The following is a 24420-nucleotide window of genomic DNA, read 5'->3' as shown; positions in this document are numbered from 1 at the left end:
TGAAATAGGCCTCTAGTTACCTCTTCCAATATTATTTTGAATAAGAAATTTCTGTCTTTTTATAATTACTTAAGAGTGGTTTAAAGTACTCATTCTTCTCAGTCACCGTTTTGGAGTTTGGGCTGTCCTTTAAGAGATCAAAATTAATTGCAATATTTTAGAACGGCTTTTGACATGTAAGTATACTTCTACATGAACCACTTCCTCGGCCTACCCTTAAATCCAGTCCTAAGAAAGCAGTCTTGGGTGAAGTGAGCAAGGAGTGCACATTCTCACACTGTGAGTAAAATCCATCTTTTATCACCCAGGACCCATTCTCAGAGGACTAATGTTCCTTTCTCACGTGTAGCAAGGTGAATCTTAAAAGGAAAACACAGCGCATTATGACAAATACAGAACAAGGACTGAACAGATGGAAACATCTGTTTCCACACCACTTCCCCTTGTCAAGAGACACAAAGAACAAGAACGAGCAGCTCTACAAGGAAAGCCACACAGGAGAAGGTTTCCAAGAGCCAGGGCAGGGCTCACTGTGGGGGGACCACAAACCACTATGTAACAGTAACTGCCACACACCTCCTCAGAGTAGTACCATATCTGCAGATAACATCATGCGAAGCAAACCTAAACTTTCAAATAAAGATGACTATAAAACCAAAAAAATAAGCTATTTTCTATTTAGAAACCATTTCTCCCCCATTTTAAGAGGATCTAAATTATTCAGGATTAAAGCATTTTTAAACCATGGCACCGATAAACATAAAGAAGTATGCTTACCATGTCACCACATCAATCATTTGCCTTACAAAACAACTCCCAAAAGCACTAATACAGCAGAATCAAGAAGAAGTCAGCCTTGTTTAGGAACTAAAAGTATACCTATATTTGTTGATACTGAGAAACAATGCAGTGGACAATTAAAACAATTTTCCAGAAGTACGGTATCTGCTTCTAGTTACAATGCACATATTCTTTCCCAGAAGAGCCATGTGACATATCTGACTCCAAAAATGACACCACACAAGTGACGAGTTATTCTGCTCCCACAAAATTCATTTTTCAAATTGTTTTTGTTTCATAAATGAAAATGAGTATTTTACCAAAATGTCCACACATCTACAAAGCCACAATATTTACAAAAATAACCGAATGCTTCTGAAAGGTTATCTATTGCATTTAATGAAAATATTAAGGAAAACGTATAAATGCAAATATATTTTAATTAAAATTAGGAAGTAAAGGCCTCCAACAAGCTGAATAGTCAATGACTGAACTGATCACTGAACCCCCCCAGGGAATGCCTAAGTGAGCACCTTCGCTAACATATTAATTACAAGGGAGAGGAGGTGGCTCAAGCATGAAAGGTCCCAGGTTCCTGCTGCCCTAAAGAGAAGGTGAGGGAAGCAGATGAGGCTCAAGTGACAGAGCTTCCGCCCACCATATGGGAGGACCTGGGTTTGATCCCTGGGGCCTCCTGGTGAAAAAGAAAGCCTGCCTGAGTGGCAAGCCAGTGCCTGCGTGAGTGCCCATGTGGTAAGCCAGTGCCCTGTGCAAGTGAGCCACCCAGCAAGGTGCTGACGTATCAAAAGAGAGGCAATGGGAAAGTCAAGGTGAAGCGCAACAGAGACCAGGAACTGAGGTGGCACAATTGACAGGGAACCTCTCTCCACATCAGAGGTCTCCAGGATCAAATCCCAGTGAATCCTAGGAGAGAGAAAATGAGAAGACAACACAGACAGCAAAATCAATAGGGCAGGAGGAGGGGAAGAGGGGAAAATAATCTTTTTTTTAAAAAAAGAGAAGATGAACAGATACAGAGCACACAGCAAATGGACACAGGGAGCATATGGAGTGCAAACAATGGGGGAGGGGGAGATAAATAAATAAAAAATAAATCTTAAAAAAAAAATCCTAATTGTAGTTCACCAGAAAAACAATGCCTCTTTCACAGGATCACAGAAACAGTCATAAAAATAATTCACCTTGGTATACACTCTTCTATGTATCATTAAAACAGTCTTTCTTAAAAAGCTGGTCTACCTACTACAAGAAAGTGAAAACTGTTATGGAGGTGCAATTTATAAAACTTAACTGTAAAGATGTAAGTTATAACTCTCTCCCGAGCACACATTTAAAGCAAGGCAGCCTGATAAACTAAAACAGGGACCAGCCAGTTAGGCCACAGGCCCAGGCCAGCCCACTGCCCAATTCTGTAGTTTCAGTGGAACACAGCCAAGCTCATCCATTTATAGACACTCCAAGGCTGCTTCTAGGCTGCATCGGCAGTGCTGCGATGCAGAACATGTGGTCTGTAAAGCCCAAGATATTAACTATCTAGCCCTGTACAGAAAAAGTTTGCTGACCCCCAAACTAAAGATTTGGCTCTTCATCACTTTAAACACACAAACCAAGCCACCTTCTATAGGATCCTCATTTGAGGCCAGACTGTGCTGGTCACTTCAGGGTCTGTCTGCTCCTTCTGTTCTGATCCAATGGTTTGGACAAAGACCCCGTCCAGGTCCTGGACTCTGGATAAGGCACAGGATACGGGTGGACACTGCAAACTGCACTACTCTGCACTGCACGGCATCATCTGTGCTGTAATACCACTCAGTACTGTAGCTGTAAGTTCCACTTCTAGACACTTAACATTTAAATATATTTACAAGGAATGGTAATGTAGAAACTTAAGATTTTAGTTGCTTAATCAAGAAGGAAGGCTAAACAGAGGTGAGAAGTGCGGACTGATTAAATCAAGAAAACATCACAAAGACAAAGGCACTGCACAGGGGTCCTGGCGAGGGGCAGCTGGGGGGAGGTAGCAGGAAGGATCTAAATATCTCAATGTTCTGCAGTATCTGGACAACCCACAGCATTATCCTGCCCAAATCCACCACGATGGAGAAACAGGCCCAGGCAGCCCACAGTGACTTCAAGCAATTCAGTTCATAACAGAAGTCAGGAAGCCCCCAAGGACCAGCCCCAGAGGAAATCAAAAGTGAACATGGCATGGGTCAAATTCTCATGCCAAAATAAGGCTACACTACGTTCCCCAAATGGCAGTATGGCCAAAGCAAGAGATGTCCTCATTCCAAACTCAACTCTCTGCCAGCACCAGGAAATAGGCCCCATCCTCTCTGAACAAGGTGTAGAAGGCTCGCCCCCTCCAAGCACCTGCACACCTACCTTACCTGGCCACACCTTCAAAGGTCCTAGTTACAAATGGGCTCATACCCCCAGGACCATGCAGGGAACTCCAATATTCCTTTTGTAGGGGACATGACTGGATCCCAACACAAATTAAATTATTCAAGGACACATAATTCTTTAGTGGCAAGACAATGACCAGCATTCAGGTCATAATTTATAACCTGATGTTGTTTAATACTTAATAAGAGCTTGTTAAATAAACTCCAAGGTATACAAATCACTCAACTACTTTACCCTGAAATTTAAGACAGTCCATTCCTCATGAAAGTATTATGTTGTATTTTCCACAAGACAATAAATGAGGCTCTTAAAAATATGTATAATTTGATATTTAAAAAATCTGATTTTTATGTAAATTTGAAACTTCATTTTTTTCTCAGTCCTTGAAATATTCATATATAAAATGAGTTGATTGTATTTAGAAAAAACTTTACCTTTGGATATGAAGCACTTTGGGACTGTGCTAGTGAACCAGAAGTCCAGGTAGAAACCACAGCAGTCTATCAGAGATGCCTGCAGATAGAAATTTCTTTTTTCTTTCATTCATACATGTAGAAATAATTATTTTATCCCAGAGTTCTGTCCCCCAGACTACTCATAACAATAAAACTGCACCAATTCCTACACAGCCAAAGAGAATTAAGATGATAGAATCACATTGCTGTACATGACCTAGCATATAGAATCACACTCTCCCACTTCCCAATACAAAGTCAGGCCAAGCTCCCACTCTCTCCAGAAGGCAAAAAGGCTGAGCATTAGGCAAATCTATAATGATATCATCAGCCATTTCTATATGTTAATGTGATAAATACAGTACGCTTTCCCTCATTATTGGCTAAATATTATTTATGGATTCATATTTTCACTAATTCTTATTGGGAGACATCAGCTATACCTTTCTCATCTAGATTTTTTAAAAACTCAAGGTAGATGGATTAACTTAAACTCAGGGGACCGGATGAGGCTCAGTGGTTGAGTACTGGTTTCCCATATATGAGGTCCTGGGTCCAATACCAGAGCTCCATACCTTTTAAAAAAAAAAAGGCGACCCATCTTAGGGCATCTACTGGCAGACTAGAACTGTCTCCAACATTAAGGACACTCTATTGGTCAAATTCGATAAGCCCTGAGAATCGTTAACAGTTCAATCCTACTCCTGTAAAGCTCCCTACTTTCTTCTCTGCAGCTAATCTAGAAGTATCTCTGCTCTAGAGACTCATTTTAGGACAAATGTATTACAAGTTACAAGAGTACAAGATGCAAAAAAAGCAAAGAGGACCAAAAGGAAAACCAACTGCAACAGGGGGTAATATAAAAGAGTGAGGTTCCAAGTGGACTGTAATAAATCTGCATGTTAAACCAATATGGAGCTTTGAAATTAGAATCATAAATTTTAGACGTCTATCTTTGAAAATAACTAGGAACAGAGAACCCAACATATCTTTTATCACGTATGTGGAAAATCAAATAGGTATTCTCTATAAACCAAAGTCAAAATCAATAAAGCTCATAAACTCATCTGCTACTTAAACCTAACAGAAGGAATGAAATGGTATTACTGGTAGGCAAACCGCAGTTTGTCCTTCTGGCATGTTCACACAAATTTCCTTAAAATGGAAAACAGAAATAGATTGGTAAGCAGGTTTCCTGACATTCAAAATATATTAAGATAGGTTCTAAAAAAAAAAAAAAAGACTATAATTGTAAACTAGAATTACAGGTTCATTTGCCTTCCTGTAATATCTAACTATAAAAAATACACAAAGCACAAATCATACACAAGTAATAACTCTGGTCACCTGACCCTTCCTTTTAATTGGCAATTAGCATCACACTCATACAAGTCTTGTGTAAGAAAAATAAAAATAATTGGTTTTATCAAATAAGTCTTGGTAATCATACTCACCTATATTTATATTAAATAATAAACGGTCAGACAAACAGGAAAAAAATATAGGTATGTACAATAAAAATCCAGACCATACTGGGAAAATTGTTAAAAAATTAGCTCATTCAAAAGAAAAGCAAACAACGCAAAAATAACTGCTAAAATTCAATTTTAATTTTGTCTTCACATCTAGTGATTTTATTGAAAAAAAAATTCTGCTTTTAGTTCCAAGAGCCCATCTAGACCCAACAATGCACTAGCCTTATCACTACACCAAGTTTAGCTAAATACTTAGTGCCTAAACCGATACGTTATTCCTGTTTCACAAGACTAAAATCAGAACCATGAACTAAAAAGTTTAGATCACTGGGTTCAAGAATTAAGACACTAAAGACTGAAGCTAAAATACTCTACCCTCAACTACCTAGATATTTTGGGCAAGAGCAGTTTAGACAGACAGTCTCAGGAATTCACAGGCCCAGCTCCACCTGGCAGATCTGACCACTTTCCCAGGTACCAATGTACTGCCAGCCTTCCCGTGGTACTGGAGTTCCATGGCCCATTTGAAAATGGTTATTAGCATTTTGAAGATAGCACACTAAAGCACAAAGGAAACGTGACGCATATTCTGACACCATGAAATACTTCTCTAAGATTTTAAAAGACTGCAGGTATATGTTTAATATAAATACTGGTTCCCTTTGCCCTTCTCAGGAGCCAGATAAATTTGAAATGTAAAGGGTAAAGCCCCTCTTTTTTTTTTCTTTCCTGACAAAGAAGTGTCTTTTGAGAACCACTAGAGATTTTTTTCTATATGAACAATACATTACCTCCATAATACAAATAAAATGTAGGAAGGAGATATAGTTCAGGATGGCTGAACAAAGTATTTTCTTTTTAAAATGAATTTAAGCCTATAAGTAAGGACATTCAGCTTAAGTATTGTAGGAAAAGAAATCATTTTATTTCAAGCTAAATAGTTTAAACTAAAAAAAATAATTGTGAAGAATGAGTAGGTATTTGAAAAAAAAGCTTAAGACAAAACTAGTAGAGTTCCTGGATAACCAGGAAAAGTAATTCTCTCTATACTAATAAAGTACAGATAACCTAAGAACTTTTACATATGTGTAATAAAAGGAAAAACTGAGATATTTATCCACATGCACTTTATAACAAAATGCTCTAAAACTTCCCAAAATGTCAACCTTCATAAATATTTATATAAGGTTAATTTGCTATAGCATTTTTTCTATACAAGTCAGAAACAATGAAATTCAAATTCAAACTTTAAAATCATTAGAATAATAAAGGGGTCACTAGTTTAACATCTCCCATGCATAATATCTTTAAAAAGCAATTAACAGGTGATACCTTTTAACCTCGTCCTTAAAATACCTCTTCAACAGATCCTTGAAAAGGTCCCTTAGAAACTTCTTGTTACTATAGCTAAACTTTGGACCTCTATTTGGGCAGGTGTTTAATTACTATCAGGTGATTGGTGAGAACTATCACAGCCACATGGAAGTGGATATTCCAACGACCAAGGAAAAGTCAACACCGCGGGACTTCGTGTCACACAGACTCATCACATTCCTCTGCCCATCGGCCACTCGAGGGCAGGAAGTTACGGAAGGATACAGCCGCAAAGCGCCAATCTGCGTCCCCACTGCCAGGATCTTCTGCACAGGGTCGAAGGCCAGGGCCGAGGGCCGGTAGGGAAATCCGTGGCGGACAGTCTATGGGTCGCAGGTGACCCCGCAGTACCCGGGCAGCCAATAAATTTAGAAACAAGAGCAGTCATTAGAATTAGAACCAATTATAAATGACACGCACATACTACTTTAAAAAAAAAAAACAACCACCCTGCAATCTACAACATTAACAAATAAGTTATTTTACCAAATACCTGTACTGGTGTCATACACTTTAAGTTTCTGCATTTGCACAGAACTTGTATTCCACAGAAGAATATTTCTCACTAATATTCTATATTACTATTTCTAACACTGAATTACTGAAGTTTGCAAAAAATTCGGTAAATTCATTTTAAATTGTGACTCATGCTCTATCTCAAACGTGATCACTTCATCATTATTTTATTTGGATGCGAAATGCAATTACTAAGAAGCTGTCATACCATTACTAATTTGGAGGATTCTGGATAGCAATCATCAAACCTCTATTCCAATATTGTAACAGCACTGAAAACAAGCACCTGGTAGTTTGCATTTTACTGTTAAATCTGTCATAACTTCAGGTGATGGGGCAAAAAGTGCACTACATACTTTCAAGAAACTCTGCGGATACGGAGCAAGAGTATTTACGGGGAAGACAGATATTAATGCCGGGTGTGCTTCAATTTCTCACGGAGCATCTGGTGAATTAATTCGCTGCATCATTCTTTCAGAACTACAGAACCCTATGGCAATGACCGTGCCATTATCAGGCAAAAGTCACAGTACTAATTTTTCAACCGAACATAACGGTTAAAGAAACCCGGATTTCATATTTTAAACCACTCATAGCACATTTTAAAGGAAAAGCGACGATCAAACACCCAGCTGGACAGGTTGGCTCTCCGATGACCACCACGCAGGGTCTCCAAAGGAAACCTCAAAATTGGTGGACTACGCCACAACGCTGGCACCGAAGGCTCCGAGGTCCCAGCCCGCAGGGCCAGGACCCCGCGCGGGAAGGACCCGAACCCTGCAGCCACCGCCCGCAGGCCCTTCGCGAGGCGGGAGCCCGCGCCGCCCGCGCCCCGCCGCCCGCTCCCGCGCCCCGCGCCCCGCCGCCCGCGCCCCGCCGCCCGCTCCAGCGCCCCGCGCCCGCCGCCCGCGCCCCGCGCCCCGGTTCCCGCCGCCCGCCCCAGCGCCCCGCGCCCCGCGCCCGCCCCAGCGCCCCGCGCCCGCGCCCCGCTCACCTTGCAGAGCTGGAAGTGCTCGGCCTGCAGCGTCTCGGCGACCTCGGGCTCGCGGGGCCCGGGCGGCGCGGGCGGCGGCGGCTGCGCGGACGACCCGGCCGTCAGGCCGTCCAGCACCTTCCTGATGTTGAATTTCCTCATGGTCTCGGCGGGCCCCCCGAGGGCACGAGACGCCAGCGGCGCGCGCGGGCCCCGCACAGGAAACGCGGCGACGGCGGCCCCGCGCCCGGGTGCCGGCTCACCTGGCCGCGGGCGGGCCCCGCGCCGTCCCCGCCGCCCTCGCGCCCATGGCCCGGGCCCGCCGCCCCGGCTCTGGCTCCGGCTCCGCTCCCTCGCCCGCCGCCGCTCGAGTCGCGGCCTCGCGGCCCCACGCAAGCGCCCGGAGACCCCCGCCGGCCCGCGCCGCGCCGCCGCCTGGACCGCCCGCCGCCGCTGACGCGCCCGCACCCGCGCCAACGCCCGCCGAGCGGCGACCGACGCCGACCGCCTCGACAGCCTCAGGCGCCAGGGGGCGGCCGCGGGGCCTCGGCGGAGCCGGCGGCCGGCGTGCGCAGGCGCACCGCAACCCCTCAGGCCACGGGGCGTGCGCAGGCGCACGGCGTTCGCAGCGGCGGAGCTGGCCGCCGGACGTGCGCAGAAGCGTAACGAGGAACCCCAGCCGCCGCGCATGCGCACCGCGATTCCCCACCCTCCCTCCCAGTAGCGATTCCTGACGTGCCTCCCACCTGCGACAGTCCGCTGGGACCGCTCGGTTCGCCCACCCGATCACGTTGCCCGACTGCGCAGCTCCTTCTCCTGCAGCTGGGAGGGTGCAGGGTCCCGACTGCCAGCAGCGGGCCGCCCCGACGGCAGCCCGGGCCGCGAGCGGGCCCTGCGCCCACCTGCGCAGGTGTGCCGGTCGTGCCGCCGCGCCCCCAGCGCCCCGCGAGCGGGCTCCGCGTGGACGCGTTGTGTGCGGGGCTGAGAAGGACGTCCAGGCGGCGAGCACGTCAGTGCCAAGAGGTGACAGGCTGAGAAAGTCCCTGGACAAGGGGGCAGGCCGAGAAAATACCTGAGGCTGGCCCCGGGGTCGAGTTAAAGCCTGGCCATGCAGGTGCCGCCGGAAGCGCGGCCTGCTCCCCGGGGACCCCACGCCAGCCCGGCTGCACGCGGAGTGGGCGGGCGCGGGAGACGAGGCCGGGCTGCGAGCACTTGGCCCACCCAGAGGGACCCAGGTCGCCTCGCTCCGGGAGGGGAGGGGCAGGGGAGCGCCCCCTCCCCGCCTCGCCCACCTTTCCTGGGATGCCCCGAGGCAAAGTCTGGCTCAGGTTTGGGGACGACGGGTGCGCCCCCCGGAGAGGTGGGTGAGAGGGGGCTGGCTGGGGAGGCCGGCGGCTCGGGAGGCGCGAGGGTGGGCTCCAGTCCGAGGGCGCAGCGCTTCGTCCTGCAGACCGGAGCGCCGGCCTCCCCTCGGCTCCCTGACCTTTGGGGGGACATGCAGCGCTCCAGGAAGTCGAACCCACCCCCGACAGCCTGCGGACCTGGGGAAATCGCCCTCCTCCGTGGGCGTGGGGGTCACGGACCACGCGCTCCGCCTGGGCCCCGCTTTGTAGTTTGTCGTTTGTTGTGCTACACAGTTCCCTGCGTGCAGCAGTAAATCCCACCCGAGGGCTTAAACTATTTCTAAGTGGCTCTGCACGTCTTGCTTGAAGATTCAGTTCACGCGTTCTCGTTGAGTGAAAGGCGCGGTAGGCGCTGAACCGTTCCTGCTCTCGCCCTGCCCCGCAGTCTGACGGTGCCGCTCACCTGCTGAGCGCTGCCAGGCGTGCAGTGAGCTCAGCGGTGGCACTGCGGGGACACGGCTGGTGTCACCCCGGGGGAGCCGGAAGCCCCGCTGGGGACTCTGTCAGCCTTCCTGGAGTCGGCTGAGGAGAGCAGGAGCCTGGGAGCTCACTGGAGAGCATTTCAGAAAACAGGTGCCGGGGAGGAGTGGGGTAAGGGGATTGGGGGTCTATGGGGACCTCATATTTTTTTAATGTAACATAATGTAACAAAATGTTACATTAAAAAATAATGACCAAAAGAAAAAAAAAACAAAAAACAGGTGCCGGCATAGGGGAAATGGCAAAAACAGGGCACTTAGCTATTGGGATTTTACCATCACTCCTTTCCATTTAGGTTTAAAATAAGTTGTTGGACACTTCATCATCACTGGATTATTAAGCTTCTTGGAGAAGGAATGGGCTCTTGCTGAGAGGCCTTAACTGTGTTTGGGAAAATCCTAGGCTTTGTTGACTGTTGAACTTGAATGCCATAACCCTGGTCAAATTCCTCATTATTAAAATGAGGACAACACTACCTTCTTCCAGTTTAGTGATGATAAACCAGAAGGAAAAAAGATGTAGCATTTGCATCCCACTGGTGAGCACTCCATAGATACTCAAATGCCCAGTAGATCATTCTGTAATCAGGGTATTTGAGCAAACAGGAGCTTCCAGAGGTCACCACTTTAAGCCAAGCCCCTACTTTTGAGTTTAAACTTTAGTTTTGATTTCCCTCTCATCAGGTGGACTCATCCGCTGTTCCCAAACTTTGACTCCTAGAGGAGAAATGTGGAGCATGTCTGCTAACGGAGGTTAACTTCCTGACCTTGCTGCCAGTTCTCTCCAAACTCAGAGACTAGAACAGATCTAGAAACCATGGAGGTAGAAAGAACAAGGCACCTAGCACCTCCCTGTATGACAGCAAAGGTAAAATAACGGGCACTCAAAATCATGGTGGTATTTTCTAGGTCACTTTCAGTCTATCAATTGATTTTTAAAATTAGGATAGAAAATTTAAGAATTTTTTGTTATTCATTTCAGTATTTAGCACATGGTGGAAAATTTTACCAATAATAATTTCTCAACAAGGTTTTATTTACTTGTTCTGTTTTGTTTTCATGGGTATCTTCTTTCCAAGCAATCCGGTAGTGTTCTACCTTTGGGCACGTGGCATTCTCCCAAATGGCATTCTTTCTCACCTATTTACTAAAGAGTAGGCCTGGAGATGGTGTGTAATAGTAAACCACAGACAAATTATAAATAGCTAATTGTATTTAGCTGAGTCAGGGCAGCACTAAACAATAGTTAATGCAATGAGAATGAAAATGGAAATTAAAAAAACAGAATCCACACCCACCTACTGAACAATTCGTGACAGATGACCAAGGACCATGAATTTCATATATTCCTGAATCTGGCAAGCCTCATTATCTGGCTTAAAGTCTTCTGGAAGGCTCTGATGCTACTCTTGTAGGGGCAGCTGGGTGCTGATGGAAAGGGATAAACTAGACACTGAAACATTGTAACGAGATGATGCTATGGGCTAAAATTTTTTGAAAGGTTGACCACATCTACCTCAGTTACCAAGCATTCTTTATTAGCTTAAAACATCAGGAAATTATTCTCACATGACTCTGGAGGCCAGAAGCCTGAAATCAGTTTCCCTGGGCAAAAGTTGAAGTCTGGGCAGGCTGCGGGAAGAATCCATTCCTTCCCGGTTCAGCTTCTGGTACTGCCAGCCTTCCTCAGCTCGTGACCAATTGTCTAATTTTCAAGGCAACAAGTCTTTCTCTGCTATCTTCACATCATCTTCTCTTCTGGATATGTGTTAGAGGTTCCCTCTCTCTAGGTTTGGAATAATGAACAAGCTGTGACTCGGTTCCCCCTGACGGGCACTGAGGAAAGACAAGCCCCCTATAAGCCTACGTGTCTGAAAGCACCGCACTTCCCCAAAGGTTGAACAAAGAAACCACGTGGACAGGGGAGTAAAGGGAGATAGAGACGGTCACTCCCTGCAAATCAAAGTACCACCTGCTCCTCCAGCATTCCAAGAAAACATAACTACCTGCCCAATTACCCTGGAGCCATATCAGGGAAAATTTTCACCTCTAGGGCTTCCTGTGGCCCCTGCACCTCACTTGTACCCTCGACCCCCTCCCACTGACTATCATTCCCCTCCTAGGAAAGTACTGTATAAACTCATACCCCCTTTCCAGAAGTGGGCTGAAGCTATTTTCAGACCCCGTCCTCCGGGAGAGCTGCTTCTGCCTTCATTTGGTCTCTGTGTCCCAATGAGCACCCTCTGCCTCTGTGGTAGATTTTTTCCTTCAAATTTGTATGTGTGTTTTTTTATTTGAGAAGTTGTGAGTTTACAAAACAATCATGCGTAACACACAGGATTCCCATATATCAACCACCACCAATACTTTGCATTGTTGTGGGATATTTGTTACCAGTGATGAAAGAAAGTCAAAATATTACCATAGTTTACATTTGGTCGTTTTCCCCACAAACAGCCCTATTACTAGCACCGTGTATTAGCTTTGAGTGTGTGTTGTGTTCATGTGACGGCACTCATGTGCTTGTCCTGCTAACCGCAGTCCCTCATCCACCGCGGGGTTCGGTGTGTCCCACGGCCCCTGCCGTGCACAGCTCCTCCAAGTGAACCTCCGTGGCTCTCACTTGCCCCAGAGTTGTGCTATCATCACCCATCAGTTTCAGATGTTTACTCCAGGGGGAACACTCCCATACCCTCTTACACCCCACGATCGTTCATTAACCCTTTGCACTGATAGGATGCCTTCTTTGTTACTGAATAGCATTCATTTTTGTCCACTTAATTTCTTTCTTTTTTTTTTTTTGAGTCCTGAAGGACATGTGCATGGCAGTAATTGATTCCCAACACCATTTAACAGAATATGGAGTTTAAATAATTTGCAAATTGCAGGAGAAATGTTAGTCCCCACGCCCTGCTCTGTGCCCTGCAGGAATGTGCAGCCTGGTACCTGCTCTGACCAGGTTACCCTGTCTCTTGGCCCACACTGACGGGGTCAGAGGCGGGCTGGGCACTTGGAGTTGAAGCACAGAACTGCTAACTAGGCATTTTGCCCCGTGCTCCCAGAGGCTCCTCTTAGGGGCGGAGACTGCAGGGAGGGCCACTCCAGAGAGGGCCGAGAAGGGCTTCCAGGCCCACCAGCCAGCCCGGCCGTGGCCTTGTGACGTCCGGCCACACTTTCTTTCCTTCTTTGCATAACCTTACTGGATGTTTCTGATTCTAGCAAGCAAACGTTCTCTTAGACACGAATTTAGATGCCGCTGCCCCGTGTGACAGAATGTAGAGATTCTGTGGCCCTGGCCCCCGGCCGACCAGGAGCGGCCAGCAGCATCCTGTAGTGGCCCGGCAGGAACGGACAGTGTGGCCCAGCTGCTAACAGAGGCAGGGAGGCAGACGCGGGATGCATGCAGGTGCTGAGGTCGGGAGGGTTGGCTGCTGCTGTGCTGCCACGTGGCGGCCCAGAGGAAGAGAAGGGCAGGGCTCCTGAGCTGCGGCCCTGCAGCTCCGTCCCTGCCTCCAGGGCTTTCGCCTGCAGGGGGCTCGTCTGGGGCCCAGCTGTGCCCACTGTGGCATGGCCGAGCTCTGGCCATTCCTGAAAAACATAAGGCAGATAGTGGAGTACCATTGTGATGGCACAAGTGGCGTTTGTGAGCATGCGTGAAACTGGACAAAGGTTGGTCTTCCAGGGGAGAGAAAATCCCAGAAGATAAACAGCGACCACAACCAAATAAACTTAATGTAAAGCAGGGGCCCTTAACCTTTTGTTTTCCACGGACCCCTTTGCCAGTCAGGTGAAAACCGCAGACCCCTTCTCAGAATGTAGCGGCAGAGAGTTCCATGACACTCAACACTGGCATCTCTAAAAATTGAATTTTAGGATTACCCAAAATTATGTTTTACAACTTTCCCGTAATTTCAATACATGATAACCTAACAGTTTAAAGTCCGCTCAAATGGTCATTTTCGGCAAACACTTCGAAATTCGAGTTTTCCCACAGCGTCATAAAATCATCCGTGCTATCCTTACCACCCTTTTGCAGGCAGTTATCCATGGCACTCAGAACCCACTGCAGCAAAATAAAAATCATACTTAGTCCACACTATACTGTGTATTTAATAAATATATCACACCCACACCAACATGTCCCCACAAGAATCATGTTTTCTTGAATTTTCATCTAAGCTCATGCACGCCCCCAAGGAGCCCGTGGACCTGGTTAAGAACTGGTTAAACCTCTTGATCTAGAGGTGGGGGGACATCGCCATCCCAGGGTCCACAGGATGGAGGAATAAAGTACGGACTCAAGTGGACTCGCAGATATTCTACTATAAAGCTATTGTGATGAGTAATAGAAGAAATTTTACCATCGAGGTGGGGACAGTGACCTCAGGAGTTGCTGAGGGCAGGGAGAGGGAAGAAGAGATGTGATGTGGGGGCATCTTGGGGATTTTGAGTTGTCCTTAATGATACTGCAGGGTCAGATGCTGGACTTTACATATCCTGCCATAAGCCATTGAATGTACTGGGGGAGAGTGCAAACTACAGGGTAAACTATTATGCATATAGTGCAGCAGTGCCCCAAAATGTGTTCACCAAGTGCGATGAGGGTGCTGCAATGATGAGGGAGGTTGTTGGTGTGGGATACAGGAACCTCTTGTATTTTTTAGTGTAACATTTTTGGAATGTATGTATCTTCAAAAAAATACAATTTACAAAAATGATGTGGTGGGGGGTGGGGAGTGGGTTATATGGGAACCTCTTACGTTTCTTGTTTTTTTGTGTGTTTTTTAATGTAGCATTCCTTGTGATCTATTAACTTTAATTTTAAAAAATTTTTTAAAAAAAAGAACTGGTTAATCACCCCTGACATTAACATGAGGCATAAATGCGGGGCGGGCTGTGCCCATGCTCCTAAAACTTGGAAATCAGCAAAGTAGTGGAGGATCCCATTCGATCCTCATGGACGTTCTGCTGCCTCCACAGTGGGAGCAGTGTTGCAGGCATGACTAATGCTCCCAGAATTTTTGGTTTCAGCATTTTATTCTACAGTTTGAGGATTATAACCATTTTGAGAATGTTGCTAGTCTTACCAGAGGGTTAGCTTTTCAAATAACTCCTTAAAATTTGACTTGTGCACTGAAAAGCTAGCAACAAAGTTTGACTTCATGCAATCAATAACTCAGTTAAGATACTGTGTCGACTGAAATCTGTACCATGCTTTTGGGGGACTGGTACTGTTTTACTAAATTGTAGCAACTGAAATTTGCATAACAGAACTGTACAAAGTGAAGGGGCTGTATTAAAATGATTTGAAGGAAGTGGATGTGCCTCAAGCTGTTGAGCACCTGCTTCCCACACGGGAGGTCCTGGATTCAGTTCCTGGTGCCTCCTAAAAAAAAAATAAACAAAAAAAAACAACTCAGGGGAGCGGACATGGCTCAGTGGTTGAGCGCCATCTTCCCACATATGAGGTCCTGGGTTCAACCCCTGGCCCTGGTACCTCAAAAAACAATTTTTTTTAGAGAATTGATTTTCTTAGATATCTAGGATTACATGTTTATTTTAAAAATAATTTTAGAGCTAGGTCCAAAAGAAGAAGCTTATGATAATACATATTATATTTTGTACTATATTTGTTTTATATTTAGTTATTATTTATTACTTTCATGTAATTTATAATTATGCTATATCTTAACTTGCTAACAATAACAGACAATAAATGCTATTAAAGAGTTTGAAAATAAAATAGCACCCATTCACAATAGACCTCGAGCTAAATAAGCTTAGAAAAGCTAAGATCAAATGAACAGTTTGTTGCACCACCTCCCCGCACTGGGTGGGTGGGGGTGTCAGGGAGAAAGGGAGGGGAGACACCCGCAGGGTGTTCCTGAAAAGGCCTCGCTTGGGCAGTCTGGCAGCCCCAGGGTGTCTGAGGGACTCGCGGCCACTTTGCCTTCTCGGCCCACCAGACCATGGCCGTCTCCTGGCACCAGCCGTGAAGCTGGTGGGCTCCCTGGCAGGGGCGCCCCTTGCTCTGCCGCAGCTGCTGGCAGGCGGACTGGGCGTGGCTCCCCCGCCAGGTCCCAAGGCTCCTTCCTTCCTGTCAGCCCAGAGAGGACGATGGACAAGCAGGCCTCAGGGCGGAGGGCGGCTTCTCTCTCCAAGGAGAGCCGCACCATCGTGAGAGCACACCTGGGCCGTGAGCGCCAGTGGGTTGTGCAAAGGGGGCGCAGCTCCTCTCAGGGTGCCAGGCGTGGAGGTGAGACCCGGTGTGGATTTCCTGACCGCCCAGCAGGCGTGCCTGCAGACGGTCATCCCAGCACAGGCCGACTTCAACCCCGGGCGCCCGCTCCTCACCACCCTCAGGCTGGAGGCACGGGTGGCCACCAGCGTTCCGGCTCTGGGGCCGGGCGCTCGCCGGGTGCCTCGTGTGCAGTGTTTAATGCGCAGACTCTGTGAACTCAAGTACCTGCTAACGCGTTCATGGAACGAGTGGAAAGACCACGGTGTCTCCCACGGAAAACCAGGCTCTTTACTCTCACCTATGGCCATGTCAGCAGCATAATATACGTGTGCACGCTCAAGCACACACATGTGGACATAAATGCACGTACATGCACAAGGACACATGCAATGCACAAGCACAAACATGTGCACGCACATACACATAACACAAGCACATACATGCACATGCACACACGTGTACGTGGACAAGCACACATGCACTCACATGTGTGTGCAGAAGCGCACCATATACACGCACATGCACTAATCCACAGTGCGCGCACAAGCACACATGTGCACATACATGCACACACATCTTCAGCTCCCCAAGCCTTGGGGAACAATTTAGGTCTTTCTGAATGAGGCTTTTAAGATTACTTTTGAAGGAAGATAAAAGACGTGGTAGAGGACAACTTCCCCCAATTCCCCGTCCTCTCCTTGCAGTCCCTCTCCCCACTGCACCCCAGTTCACAGCAGGCCTTCCAATGGCAGCCCCTCCTTAGAAAGCCCACCTTTGCCAAGTGGCTCGCCCCCTGGCTCCAAGTCCCACCCCCGGTCCCAGCCTTTGTCTTCCCCGTGCACCTTCTTGGTCGCCCACGTCTCGGACACTCGGCTGACACCTGCCCGGGAAATCGAGGGCGACCGGCTCAGAAGTACAGCCGCTCCTCCCCAGGGGCTGGGGCTGCGAGTTCCTACACTTTAAGACCCCAGCTTGTTCCTGGCCACACCTACACCAGACGAGAGCTCAGGTGAGGCAGAGACTACAGGACCAGAGGGATGGGAAGAGGCAGTGCTGGAGCGTTCCCATGGAAGCTGGGTTCTGAACCTGCCGGTGGCGAGGCGGTCAGCACCAGCCAGCAGAGCGAGCACCCGCCCACTCGGAAGCAGGTGCCAGCTGCTGTAGCGGGGACGCGAGCGCGCCGAACCCCGCGGCATCAGGCGGCCATGCGGAGCCCAGGCCCAGGCCACCGAGCCTCCTGGGGACCCCGCCTGGTGTTGCAGGTCTCCATAGCAACATGCTGCTCGCCCCGGATCTCCGTGGAAACGATACCTGGTGTGGGGAACGAGGAGGGTGGGGGGCAGAGGCGCTGGAGCCTCTCGATTCCCTGCTGTTCACCCCATACCTCAGACTGCCCCCCGCTTTCCTCCAGAGCTCCCTGATCCACGCGACTCCCCGAGCCTAACCCGGTCCTGCAGCTGCGCCGGCGCAGGCCCTTCCTGGTGCCCCATCCCCATGGGGAGGGTGTGACTCGCGTGCTTCGAGGCCGGTGACCACGTCTGCCGTCAGGCCAGCCCGGCCTAGGGCAGGGGCTGCCGCGCCTCTCTGGACTTGAGGTGACCAGCGAGCCGGCCTGCGGCAGGGAGGCCGGGCCTCCGGGCCTTCCTTTGTGACATTGTTTTCCTGCAAATCACATTTGACTGTGGGCTCTAGACTCGGGTGAAAGCAAAAAGGAGTTTGAGATTCAGCCAGAAACCTGATCCTTCAGCCGACACACCTGCAAGGTAGACGCGGCACCACGGCCACGAGGAGGCCGGGCTGCGCTAGGGCGTGCTGTGCCCGGCGGCCACGTGCCAGCTGGGAGGTCTGCTCCCCGTCGTGACACCGGGCGTGGCCCCCCTCCTGGGAGAGCTGCAGGCCACCCAGGCACCCTTGAACCAGCCGGTCCTGCTCACGGGAGCCCTGAGGCTCAGGGCGCTGAGGGCTGCCACGGGCAGCGCAGGCATGGCTCCCACCCGGCAGCCTCCTGAAGCGGCGTGTCGGGCAGCGGGGCCGTGGGCACCGGTGCCCGTGGCTGCCCCCGTCACAGGCCTGCACTGTGGCTGCCAGCCCTTTGTGCCGCCTCTGAGCCAGGGGCTGCCGGCCCACCACCCCGGGGGCCTCGGCAAGTCTGCCCCCTCGAGGGTTTGTCTCCTGGTGGGTAGGGGGCTGACTCACGCCCTCAGGGCTGTGCGAGCGCTGCGGCCATCCAGGGCGTCCCCCAGGCCTGCGGCGCGCGGCGTGACCTCCCGTCCTCTGGCGAGCCGTGGCCCAGGCATGGTTCAGACCCTCTCCGGGCTCGGGGCTCACCCCCCTTGGACATCCGGCCGGCGTCTGGAAGCTAATGTCTGCCTGGATGACGCCTTTTGCTGCCATGACAGGGACCCCACCCCCCGCGGTCAGGTCTCAGACCACAAGTCGACTTTGGCCGCCGCCCACAAGCCCACACGTTCCCTGCTTGAGGCCCACTGGCGACTCCGGTGGGCTCCGTCCTCCTGAGGTAGAGGAAGCAATCTGACAACTCTCAGGCGCCCTCCATGCCCGGCGCCCAGGCAGGACCTGGCCTCTCGGTGCTAAGTGGACAGGTGGGCCTAAACCAAGTCGATTCTGTCCGTTCCTGCTCAGCCCAGGGTGCTGTCCCCTTGCCTCCCCGTGCCAGCCACTCTGGTCTTTGCTCTCTCTTGGACACAGCAAGGAACTCGCGCCCTGGGGCTCTGGTCTGCGGTCCCTTCTGCCCAGAAGGGGGTCAGCAAACACTGTCAAGGCCCATCTGGTGAACAGCTTCAGTTTTGCAGGCCGCATGCCGTCCGGTCACAACTGCTCAGCTCTGCCGTTAGAGCACCAAGGCGGCCACAGGCCATTCAGGAACGCCGGGCAAGGCTGTGCCTAACACTGTATTTACAACAGCAGCCCCTGGCCCGCGCACTCCCCTGTGTGTTTGCATGGCCCATTCCCTCACTCCCGCCACGGCCCTGGCCGCTGTCACAGATGTCTGCTCCCTCGGGCAGCCTTCCTGACACCGCCCCGTAACTAGGACGACCCCCACCTACGGGCACGCCATCCTCGCCCCAGGCTGCGCAGATCCCCCCACAGCCCTGCCCACCCCAACGCTCCACGTTCATTTGTATGGACCTCGGAAGGCAGGGGGCTTTGTCCCTGGCCTGTCCCCGGCTTTGTCCGTCAGCGGCCCCTGGCGGGAGGGCAGGAGCTGGGCTCCCCTGCCTTCTAGAACAAGCCAACATGGGGCTGAGCGAGCACCTAGCCTTACAGCTCATAACGCCCTCCATAAAGTGGGGGAAAGCGAGATATACTCAGAGAGCGTCAAACAGCAAATGCGACTTTAGAAGAGCACCGTTAAAGTTATCAAAGAGATTAAAAAAGAGGGGTCCATTTGTTAGTTGCTGCCACCTCATCTCTTGGGAAAACCACAAGTAATCTTCAAATAATGAACACCGACTTCTAGCTCTCTGTGATTTAAGTCTAGCACTGGTGCTCACGAAACCTGAGGTGACCAAGTCTTCGAGAAGCGCAGCGTGTGGCCCGAGGGTGCACGCGGCCTCCTCCAGAAGCCGCGGCCTCTGCAGAGGACGGGCTGAGTGCGTCCCATGCACGGGGCCTCAGGGTGCAAGGGCCTGGGCAGGGGTCACTGGGTGCTGCCAGCAGCCCCCCATCTGGGCTCCCTGCTTCTCCAGAGCACAGGGGAGGAGGCAGACGCCCCCAGAGTGCGTCCAGACGTCTCGTCACAGCGTGGGCGCGGAGTGCTCAGCAGGGCCCAGGCCTGCCAGCGAGGAACTTTCCCCGTCCCGCAGGTGAAGCCCGCCCTCCGTCGTTTCCTCCACAGATGTGTGAAATGAGTCTGGTCTCACCAGGCAGGCGTGGGGTTCCAGGTTTAGACGTGCGTCCCTCCTGCTCGCTGAGCCCCCCGCGCCTCCGCAAGTGGGCTCCACCTGGCCCGCCAGGTCCCTGCGGCGTAACGCAACGCCCCGTCCTGTGGCAGGCGCCTCGCAGCCTGATGAGCCCCCACGCCGCTACCCCACAGGGCTGGCCGCCCCCGGCTGGGGTGGGGTGGGGTGCGGGTTTCCCTCCGGGGAAACTGCTGCTTCTGCCCCTCCAGCAGGAGGCCGGGGTCTCCACGCGTGGGCCACCAACCTGGTAAGAGGGCGCTCAGGCGCTCAGGCGCTCAGGCTCCCTGCCGCCTGCCCACCTCCCACCTGCACGGCGGAGGGGAGCAGACAGATCCTTTTATTTTTCTCCTAGTCAGTTTTGTCTGTTTCTTAAATCCTTCTGTGTTAAATTTAAGCTGAAAAACCAAGGCTTTGGCTCCGTTGCTCTCCACCAGAGCGCTTATGGCCTCCCAGGGCCCTCATGACTGACCTAAATCATCACCACCCGCTCCCTGCCCCAGGAGCCCAGCCTTCCGGGCTTCCCTGGCCCCGTCTCATGTCACAGGAAAGGGGGAGGAACGGCCCATCTCAGCCTTCGTGACAAATGAGCATCATTGGTTGTCTCCATTTTCAATGTCGGTCTCCCATTCCATTCTTTTTTCATCTTTTTAATCATTTATCGCCCATCCATAAACATACATAAACAATAAACATATAGTAATAATTGTGAACCATTGGAAAAAACATACAAAACATCACACAGGGCGCTCATAGCTCACCCCACCACCAACACCTTGCATTGCTGTGAAACATTTTTAACTAATGATGAAAAAACATCCTCAAAATATTACTAACCAAAGAATCTTACATCTGGTGTATTTTTCCCCAAACCCACCTAATTATTATTTTTTCAATATATTTTTATGACAGAAGTTGTAAACTCACAAAACAATAATGCACACATGCAGAACTCCCATACAATACCTCTCTATCAACACACCACACCACGGTGGCACACTTGTTACAGATTATGAGATAATGTCATCAGATTTTTACCAGGTCCATAGCGTACATTTGACACACTTTTTCCATACCCCCCATTATCAACACAGTGTGTCTTTGGCATAGAGGCATGAGTATTACAGTGTTACTGTTAACCACAGTCCTTAGGTCACTCAGTGGTGTTTTCCCCAAGTTTCTCCACATTCCCACCACCCTGCAGTAGTGATGTACATCTGCTCTAGGTCACAAAGGACACTCCTGCATCTGTACCATCAACCACAATTCTCATTCACTTCTGAGTTTACAGTGCTATTCAGTTCCTAGATTATTCTCTAGCTTTCTGTCCCTAGACAGATTTATATCCCTAGACTACCCTTTCCAGCCACACTCCCATTTATAAACCAACTATTACTCACTATAATATGTTACCATCAACTCTATACATTTCCACACTTTTACAGTACAGTTAACTAAAACTTCTACATACATTAAACATCAGTAGTCCATCTCAGTCCTCCTCTTATCTCCTTTAAGAATCCACCATCTACCACCAGGTCTTGAAGATATTTTCCTACATTTTCTTCTAAAAGTTTTATGCTTCTTGCTTTTATATTTAGGTTTTTGTTTCATTTTGAGTTAATTTTTGTATAAAGTATGAGATAGGGGACCTATTTCCTTCATTTGACTATGGATATTCAGTTCTCCCAGTACCATTTGTTGAATGGACTGTTCTGCCCAAGCTGGGTGGGTTTGACAGCTTGTAAAAAATCGCTTGACCCAGGAAGTGTAGGTCTGTTTTTTGAACCATTAGTTTGGTTCCATTGGTCTATATGTCTGTCTTTATGCTAGCACTATGCTGTTTTTACCACTGTAGCTAGGTAATATGATTTAAAGTCCAGAAGTGAGAGTCCTCCAACTTTGCTTTTCCTTTTTTAAGGTGTTTCTGGCTATTCAGGACCCCTTACCCTTCCAAATAAATTTGATAATCATGCTTCCCATTTATTTTTAAAATACTGGTAGAGAATTTTTATCAGGATTGCACTGAATCTGTATATCAATTTGAATAGAACGAACATGATATTTAGTCTTCCAAACCATGAACATGGAATGTTCTTCGATCTATTTTGGTCTTTTATGATTTCTTTTAACAATGATTTGTAGTTTTCTGAATATAAGTGCTTTACATTATTGGTTAAGTTTATTCCTAAATATTTGGGTTTTATCTGTCATATTTTATTTCATCATTCTTTTGAGACTTTTAGTTACTATTACTGATATAATCTTCATTTCTAGACTCTCTTCCAAGCCTTTCTCTCCTGTTTTTTCTTTTCAGGCTGTAGCACACCCTTTAGTGTTTCCTGCAAAGCCAGTCTCTTGCTTAGAAATTCTCTCAGTTTCTGTTTATCTGTGAATATTATGTTTTTGCCCTCATTTTTGAAAGACAGTCTTGCTAGATATAAGATTCTTGGCTGAAAGTTTTTCTCTTGTAGTATCTTAAAAATATCATATGACTGTCTTCTTGCCTCCATGGTTTCTGGTGAGAAATCAGCAATTAATCTTATTGGATATCCCTTATATGTTATGCATTACTTTTCTCTTGCTGCTCTCAGAATTCTCTCTGTCTTTGGCATTTGACATTCTGATGAGTATGTGTCTCAGAGTTGGCCTATTCAGATTTATTTGGATGGGAGTAAGTTGAACTTCTTGGACATGGATATCCATGTCCTTCAATAGGGTTGGGAAATTTTCTATCATTATTTCTTCGAATATTCCTTCTGCCCCTTTTCCTTCTCTTCTCCTTCTGGGACACCCATGACATGTATGTTTGCAAGTCTCTTGCTGTCATTTAGTTCCCTGAGATCTTGTTCAATCTTTTCCAATATTTTCTTCATCTGTTCTTTTGTATGTTCACTTTCAGATGCCATTTCTTCAAGCTCATTAATCCTTTCTTCTACCTTCTCAGATCTGCTATTATATGATTCCAGTGTATTTTTTTAAAAATAACATTTATTGCAGCTTTTATTCCCATAAGATCTGCTATTTTTGCATGTATGCTTTCAAATTTTTCTTTGTGCTCATCCAATATCTTCTTAATATCCTTAATCTCTTTAGCCATCTCATTGAATTTGTTATGGAGATTTGTTTTAACATCTGTGATTATTTGTCTCAACTCCTTTATGTTATCTGGAGGCTTATCTTGTTCCTTTAACTGGGCTGTATAATCCTGTTTCTTGGTGTGGATTTTAATTTTTTGTTGGTGTCTTGGCAACTGGCTTACTAGATGTATTTATTTTCAGTGTAATTTCTCTCTTTAGTTTAGGGTTTTCTTGCCCTTTCTCCCTTGCTGGTTGTGCAGTAGGAGACAAGCATGTAGTTGGGGCTGTAAGTTCTGGAGGCTCAAGCTGCCCTCATTGCCCCTGGGACCAATGAAGCTTCTCCCAACTTTCTCCTTTGCCAGGGTAGAGTCACAGCTTTGTGGAATAATCCAAGTTGTGCAAGTCTAGACTGTAGGTGCCCAAATAGACTGATGACACTTCTAGACAATTTCTCCCTACCAGGAGTGGGGATGGAGCTGCAGGTGTGGGCAGCAGTCTATGCCATGTGGGTCCAAAATAACCACAGTTGCCCTGGTAGACTTCCGATTATTCAGTCTGTGCCAGGCGAATGTACCTGCAGTTACCTGGATAGGCTGGCACAGGGGCCTGCCAGCCTCCTCCATGCTGGAGGTGGGACTGGGGCTAAAGCTAGAGCTGCAATCTGATCTGGATGGAAAAAAGACAGTTCCTACCAGCCTGTGATTTTCAATCCACCCCACTTCCCTTCATGCCAGGGGGCAGCTAAATGGCAGCTACCAGCTAAAATGGCAGCTACCAGCCTCTTTCTGACTTGGATAAGTTCATACTTGAGCTGCTCTAAGGATTATACTTTAGCTTGCCGAGTGTACTAATCAGTAGCTGAAGTTGGTGCTTGACCATCCATCTCTTCCTCCCCTGTTTTTGGGAAGTGGAGCTTCCAGTTCCAGCCACGGAACAGCTCCTGAGGCAGCTTGTGCCTCCAGTGGAGGATGGGCACTGGCGTCCGTGGTATGGAGTGCTCTACTCGCAAATCTTCTCCCCAGATGAGCATCTCCTCCTTCCACTCCTTGAAGGATGTTGCAGGATGCTCTTCTGGTCTCTTGGAGTCCCCAGACAGACGCTTCAGCTAGCTCTAGAGAGCTCTGGGTGTTTGCTGACTGCCCTGTAGCAGGAGCTGACTCCAGGAGCGCCTTACTCTGCTGCCATATTGCTGGTTGTCTCCCATTTTTGAAAATAATGATTTGAGGTATTGTTTTAAAACACTTTGTCAAATTTTTATGTTAGCTTATACCCTTGTGGTTGCAATTTAGGGATA

The 24420-nt window shown here is 48.5% G+C and overlaps 1 protein-coding gene and 1 long non-coding RNA gene across 11 annotated transcripts in view; one reads left to right on the top strand and one right to left on the bottom strand.

Annotated features, from left to right (window-relative positions):
- Window positions 1-8250, bottom strand: part of STXBP5 (syntaxin binding protein 5) — a 146831-nt gene extending 138581 nt beyond the window's left edge. For 6 of the 10 annotated variants that reach the window (XM_004467633.5, XM_004467634.5, XM_058307619.2 and 3 more), the window contains exons 1-2: window positions 8025-8249; window positions 6740-6837 (exon numbers count right to left, since the gene is read on the bottom strand). In XM_004467633.5, the coding sequence (XP_004467690.1) occupies window positions 6740-6837; window positions 8025-8165 (239 nt within the window). In that variant the 5' untranslated portion in view covers window positions 8166-8249. Of the gene's footprint in view, window positions 1-6739; window positions 6838-7386; window positions 7872-8024 lie in introns of those variants that run through there. The other 4 variants (XM_058307622.2, XM_058307623.2, XM_058307624.2 and 1 more) reach the window with 2 other exon arrangements.
- A 455-nt stretch (window positions 8251-8705) lies between these two features.
- Window positions 8706-24420, top strand: part of LOC131280479 (uncharacterized) — a 30752-nt gene continuing 15037 nt past the window's right edge. Inside the window, exon 1 of the long non-coding RNA XR_009188095.1 lies at window positions 8706-9026. This is a non-coding gene — a long non-coding RNA (uncharacterized lncRNA). The remainder of the gene's footprint in view (window positions 9027-24420) is intronic.

The sequence above is a fragment of the Dasypus novemcinctus genome, chromosome 11 (genome assembly GCF_030445035.2).
Source record: "Dasypus novemcinctus isolate mDasNov1 chromosome 11, mDasNov1.1.hap2, whole genome shotgun sequence".
Lineage (NCBI taxonomy): Eukaryota > Metazoa > Chordata > Mammalia > Cingulata > Dasypodidae > Dasypus > Dasypus novemcinctus.
This window is presented reverse-complemented; position numbering and strand designations above follow the sequence as displayed.